Source organism: Frankliniella occidentalis, unplaced genomic scaffold, assembly GCF_000697945.3.
Source record: "Frankliniella occidentalis isolate FOCC.00 unplaced genomic scaffold, Focc_3.1 Scaffold53, whole genome shotgun sequence".
Lineage (NCBI taxonomy): Eukaryota > Metazoa > Arthropoda > Insecta > Thysanoptera > Thripidae > Frankliniella > Frankliniella occidentalis.
In genome coordinates, this window is record NW_026267183.1 from 693,411 (window position 1) to 700,059 (window position 6,649).

The 6,649-nt window shown below is 54.2% G+C and overlaps 1 protein-coding gene across 1 annotated transcript in view; it reads right to left on the reverse strand.

Annotated features, from left to right (window-relative positions):
* The window catches only part of LOC113210927 (uncharacterized), a gene marked incomplete at its 5' end in the record, with an annotated part of 16,356 nt that overhangs the window by 8,514 nt on the left and 1,193 nt on the right, over positions 1-6,649 (reverse strand). Inside the window, one exon of the mRNA XM_052267465.1 lies at positions 2,110-2,183. Within this exon, the coding sequence (XP_052123425.1) occupies positions 2,110-2,183 (74 nt within the window). The remainder of the gene's footprint in view (positions 1-2,109; positions 2,184-6,649) is intronic.

Below are 6,649 nucleotides of genomic sequence, written 5' to 3' on the forward strand. Positions count from 1 at the left end.
ATGTCCTCTCTTTCGCATTCATACGCTCGCTGTGCCCCGACGGTGAGGTGAGAGAACGCAGACGCAGGCCGCGGAGACCTCAACGCACAGGCGCTACGAGAGATCTCGACCCAGCTAGGTAGCAAAGACGAGCAAACTGCATGAAACTGCAATTTGTGCTCCATTTAAGGCGCGAAATTTATGCAATAACAACACTAACAATCGAGGAATGTGGAATTTATTCACGGAAATCAGCTGCGTAGTACATTTTGTTTTGTTCGAAACTCGCACCCGTCCGTCTCCCACGCAGAAAAAAAATTAATCATAAGAACGGACTGCACATTATACAGCACCAATCCGGCGGCCTGCGGCGGGGAGAAAAAGAAAGAAATTATCAACGCGCTACTATTGTAAACGATTTCTAATCGTTGGTCATCCCGGCCGTGTCGCAAGCGAGGCAGACTTTGCGTCACGCGGTGGTCACTGCTGCTGCGCTGGCGTGGCGTGGCCGCCCAATACTATCACAGCCACTCGCATAAATCAGACTCGGGAGGCATGCACGCGGGCCACAAGGCCCCGCCCCACCGCGCCCCGCCTCGCCCCGCCCCAGGTGTCGCGCGCCCGGAGGAGCAGCCCCCCGCAGAGTTGTTGGGCGTCCCCGCGGGGCCAGACAGTAGCCGGGCGAAAGAGATACGCCATCGCCATAAAGACGAACGCGAGGCTGAACGTGTTCGGCTGGACAGGCGGGAGGCGACGATGCAGGGTGGGGCGGGGCGGGGCAGAGCGTCGCGGTGACAACGGGGAGGAGGAGGGCCTCCTACTCGACGTGGGCAGGTTGAGGAGGTCAGAGTTCGGTCTGCTGCAGAAGAGCGAGAGAGAGAGGGGGGAGAGGCATCCTCACGGGACGGGCCTGCCGGCACCGGCCGCACACCAGCTCCTTGCTCGATATTCAGGGTCAGGACCCAAGCCCCGCCGCGCCCCGCCACGCCCCAACACTCACCGCCCGCCACGCCCCGCCACGCCTCGCCGCGGATGCAGCGCGCGAGACAAAAGCGCGACCGATGGGCCGAGTTACGAGAGGTTATTATGATTCGGGTCATCAATGTGGATCATCTGAGATAGGGCGGCCGGGACGCGCGCGCGCGTGTGTGCATAACGCGACACGTAACTAAACGTCGACCTGCCAGTCATGCGAAAGTGGATCTAGTAGTAGCGAGTAGTAGAGTCGCTCTTCGGGGGAAAACACACAACTCGCTCAGGAGTGCGATTATTATTATTGCGAAGGCGAACGGCAACGAGACGGCGGCGGGGAGGTAAAAAAAAAAGAAACGGGATGAGAAAATGAGGATTCCCTGTGACGGAGCAGGAGCATCGCCTTGGGCTGGACATCCAACTAGTCCATCATGCAGGTGGACCGCACAAGGAGGCGGGCGACACGGGGAAGGTGAACAAAAAAAAAACAAACAAACAGCACGTTGAGCCGTTTCCAATTTGTACGAGGACAAGTCACATGGCGGACAAGGACGATGTTGGGGAGGGGGGCACAGTGGTCCGAAAGTACCCTTTTTCAAGGAAAAACACCCAGAATCCAACCTGTACGAGGGGGGTCGGACACCGCCTATTTCGACTCTTATATGTCTAAACTATTTAGCCATAAAAGGGTTTTTCCACTCGCCAAGCCGTTTAGGCTCTAGCGGCAGTCAAAGACGGCGGTTTTATTAATCTTGGTTTTTGCACTTTTGGCGGTGCATTAATGTCTGACCCTACTAAACGTTTTGACAATGCCCGTGGATGGAACGCGTTTTGTTTTAATGTCTTTGGACATCAGAGAACATATAGGAACCATCGATGCGTTCTGCCACCACTTCCTCGCCCGAGCAGTGGCTGGCTTATTTTACAATTTTGTTAGAAAGACTAAAACTTACAAGTTTTGAGATTCAAATCGCTCCGACCGATATCCGAAGGAGTTTGGGGTCGCTTAACCTTCGTCCATAGGTACTTCAAGAGGGGGAATCATAAAAAGTTGCGGCAGGTTGCGGGAAGACCCTCATCCAGGTGAATATGTCTGCCCCCTCGCCCCCTCCCCACGGCCCTACTGTTTGGGATGTGGTGGCAGAAGTACCCCATTACGAAGCTGCAATAAACTTCTTTTTATGCAAATGTGTCATTGAAACGAGATTGTAATCATATTTTGACCTAGTTTGCTGCACAGAGTTAAAAAGAAACTCAGAATCAGTGGAAATAGCCATTTTCCTTAAAAGTCCAATTTGCACCAAAACGTGACACCTGACGCAAAAATCAACGAAGTAAAATCGCTTTATTTTCAAGTTTTACGTTCGGAAACAACCGATTTTGTAAAGTTTATGCAGTTTTGTAGATTTTTCTTCGACTAAAAACGCCAAAAATTGAAATTTTTCGAAAAAAAAATTCGGAACCCAAATCACTTTTCTTTAAAAAAACTTAAGTCCAGACACATGCCCAGTTACGAATGAAAATGTCTATTTGGGGAGTTTTTCCTCGAAAAAGAGTACTTTCGGACCACTGTGGGGGGGGGGGGGGTCTGTTTGGCCTCGGGTTGCAGCCCATCGCGTCCGGAGGGGAGCGGGTCGCAGAAAGATCTCGCCTAAGACTAAGTCGAGCAAACTGCATTGAAATCGAATTTTAAGGATCAACTAAGGCGCGAAATTTTAAGCGCTAACAAATAACACTTACAATGACAGTGTTAACACTCACAATCAAGGAATGAAGAATTTATCCACCGAGGAAAACCGAATCGTAAGAACGAAGTGAAAATTATAGCGCACAAATTCTTCGGCGGAGGTAAAAAAAAAAGAAATGAGAAATTATCAACGCGCTAGTATTGTAAACGATTTCTAATCGTTGGTCATCCCGGCCGTGTCGCAAGCGAGGCAGACTTTGCGTCACGCGGTGGTCACTGCTGCTGCGCTGGCGTGGCGTGGCCGCCCAATACTATCACAGCCACTCGCATAAATCAGACTCGGGAGGCATGCACGCGGGCCACAAGGCCCCGCCCCACCGCGCCCCGCCTCGCCCCGCCCCAGGTGTCGCGCGCCCGGAGGAGCAGCCCCCCGCAGAGTTGTTGGGCGTCCCCGCGGGGCCAGACAGTAGCCGGGCGAAAGAGATACGCCATCGCCATAAAGACGAACGCGAGGCTGAACGTGTTCGGCTGGACAGGCGGGAGGCGACGATGCAGGGCGGGGCGGGGCGGGGCAGAGCGTCGCGGTGACAACGGGGAGGAGGAGGGCCTCCTACTCGACGTGGGCAGGTTGAGGAGGTCAGAGTTCGGTCTGCTGCAGAAGAGCGAGAGAGAGAGGGGGGAGAGGCATCCTCACGGGACGGGCCTGCCGGCACCGGCCGCACACCAGCTCCTTGCTCGATATTCAGGGTCAGGACCCAAGCCCCGCCGCGCCCCGCCACGCCCCAACACTCACCGCCCGCCACGCCCCGCCACGCCTCGCCGCGGATGCAGCGCGCGAGACAAAAGCGCGACCGATGGGCCGAGTTACGAGAGGTTATTATGATTCGGGTCATCAATGTGGATCATCTGAGATAGGGCGGCCGGGACGCGCGCGCGCGTGTGTGCATAACGCGACACGTAACTAAACGTCGACCTGCCAGTCATGCGAAAGTGGATCTAGTAGTAGCGAGTAGTAGAGTCGCTCTTCGGGGGAAAACACACAACTCGCTCAGGAGTGCGATTATTATTATTGCGAAGGCGAACGGCAACGAGACGGCGGCGGGGAGGTAAAAAAAAAAGAAACGGGATGAGAAAATGAGGATTCCCTGTGACGGAGCAGGAGCATCGCCTTGGGCTGGACATCCAACTAGTCCATCATGCAGGTGGACCGCACAAGGAGGCGGGCGACACGGGGAAGGTGAACAAAAAAAAAACAAACAAACAGCACGTTGAGCCGTTTCCAATTTGTACGAGGACAAGTCACATGGCGGACAAGGACGATGTTGGGGGAGGGAGGAGGGGGACTCGGGTTGCAGCCCATCGCGTCCGGAGGGGAGCGGGTCGCAGGGCCGGGCCGGACCCCCGGCGGCGGTGTCAGAGGCATAACCGTGGCATAAGTTAGTCTGGCGGCCCACCCCGCCCCGCCACCGCAGTCCCGTCCCGACCGAGGGGGTTTATCTGGACCGGGCGGGAGGAGAGGTGGGCGGGATGGTGCCTCTCATCCGCCGTGGCCCTGAACTCCATACGTATGTACCGGGCGCGGTTGCGCAAGGAACGGGACCCCGCCCCGCCCGCCCCGCTGACCCGTTGAGCCCTTTTCGCGACGGATAACCCAGACCGGACAATGATGGTAAGCAGAGGGCCATGCGCCGAGCTGGTCCTGGGCGCGGGCAAACGAGCCCCGGGTGCCAGTGATGGTTTCCCAGTTGTAAATCAATAAGGATCTGTCCTCTGGCCCGCCCCGCCCGGTCCCGCTCCGCAGAACCTTGGCCCACACCGCATATAGCGCGCTGCTGTCCAGAGCGGAAGGACGCGTAGGCCGTTTTTTTTCCTTCCTTTTAATTTTATGAGGTGAGCATCATCGGATGAGCTCGCAAAAAAGAAAACCTGACCATTTGCACCAGCAAAGCACTTCCGTTTCGTTCCTTGGCTCGTCGATCCATGATCACTTCATAGCTCCCTTATAGAACTAACATTATTTGGCTATTAATTCACAGACATGAAGAGATTGCTAGTATTTCAACATGGGTGTAAAGAAGTCTTTTTCACTTTTTAGAAAAATCTAGCAAATGAAGCTGAATTGCTTTAACACTTTAAAATTCCCACGTGGACAGTCATGCTATTACGAGAACACCACCCCGCGAAATTGTTCTGCGACTCCAAAGGTCTTAAAACATATATTATAGTAATTCTACATTTTACACACAAATTTCAGCACTCAACACTGCTTATGATATTCCAAAATAAAAATAAAATTCCAAAGTTAATAATTTGAAAATACTTGCGGAGGAAGGATTGGTCATGGTAGACGGAAAAATGTACTTGAGACAACTCTAGAATTAATTGAAAATATTCAACCCCCAAAACTAAAAATAGCCAGACAATGACAGAGACTACAAACACATATCTTTAATGCATTTGCAAAGTCAACCTCCCTTGTTTTCAAACTTTGAAAGTTTGAAATTCGCTCCTGCAGGAGTCGATCACTCACCGGCACACAGGGTAATCCTCATGGCTGTTGGGCGGCCGCTCGTGGCGGCTAGTCGCCCTGGGCGGATCACAGACACCAGGGGAGGTCCTCTCGGGACCGGGCACGAGTCGCGAATGCCAGGCGGGCCCGGCAGCAGGCTCCCAGCTACACTCTTTCACTGATCACTAACACCACTGCAACATGTCACACACACGGGCACGCACACTGCCGCACACGCACACTACCGCTGCTGACGCACTACACACAAGTCACCTCCTCGGTCCCCCTGGTGTGGATCTTATATCGAGGCGGCAGGCCCCCGGTCCCCTCCACGCCCCACAGCGCCCCTCCCGCGGCCCCAGGGGGGGACTCGGCCCGGGCCCCGCGACCGTGTCCTTGGCGAGCGGGGTCCCCATTGGTCGGCGACGACCCCGCGCCCGCGCCGCCGGCCGGCCGGCCGGAGGGAAGCCACGAGGGCAGCGGCCCGGCGGATCCACCACCCGCTGCAGCAGATCTGCACACAGGAGACAAATACGTAAACGCCTCGCGACATCCTCTTTTGTTTTTGTTTTTTTCGTGGAAAAGCTAAAGCCTTGCCGTCTGGCTGTCCGCAGGGGGTGACTGTCGCGCGAGACACGTCCGTCCGTCCGTCCTGTCCGTCGCCGCCGGCCGGGTGGTGGTGGACGTCATTCCCCACGATGACGACTGCCGCCGCCATGAGCCATGAGGCGGAGCCAGGCCAAAAGGCAAAGTGATTTTCCCGGAATATCCCACCCCGGAGCGCGCGCCAGCTCACCCGTCCTGTTGCGGAACCGGGTGGCAATAATAGGGGACGGAAACGGGACTGCAACAGCGGCCGAGCCGCACATCACGCATCAAGCATATGGGAATTGTTGTTTTCAGTCATCTGTTTCACCGTACGTGTGGTGTCTAATGCAAGACGGTGGTGACCGTCAGTCTTCTAGTTCCGATTGGTCGTCCGCGGCCGTATGTAAATATGAAGCGTTGGACGGGTACAGTACTGAGTGTTCGTTGAATTTGAAACGCGTCTATAAGTTGGCTACTACACCCAAAAGAACAGAACTGTTAAAAAAAAACCATTTACATGACTAGTGCACTTGTGTTCTTAATATTAGTACATTTTTCAAGCACGTTATTTTTTGAGTGTATCGCACTTTTTTCTTAAGTAGATTGCTTTCAAAACAAATACCAGGAGGTCTGTGGATGACTCATGCCGTGCACTTTCGTCTGTCTGCAACTCTACCATCATGGAATTATTGTGGCCATCCCATGTTCTAAAATTTCAATCCGTTTATTTCGACAGCCCGCGCGGAAAATATGTGTCTGAAGAACTAAAACTAATAACGATGCGACACAGTTAAGAAAAATCTTGACGGGGAGAAAGATAAACACGGGACACAATCCGCGCGCCGCTTTTCTCATTTGCTAAGAGGCTCGGCTCTCTGTCTCCGCCCGTTGCGCAAAAGTGCAGAAGGTGGAGG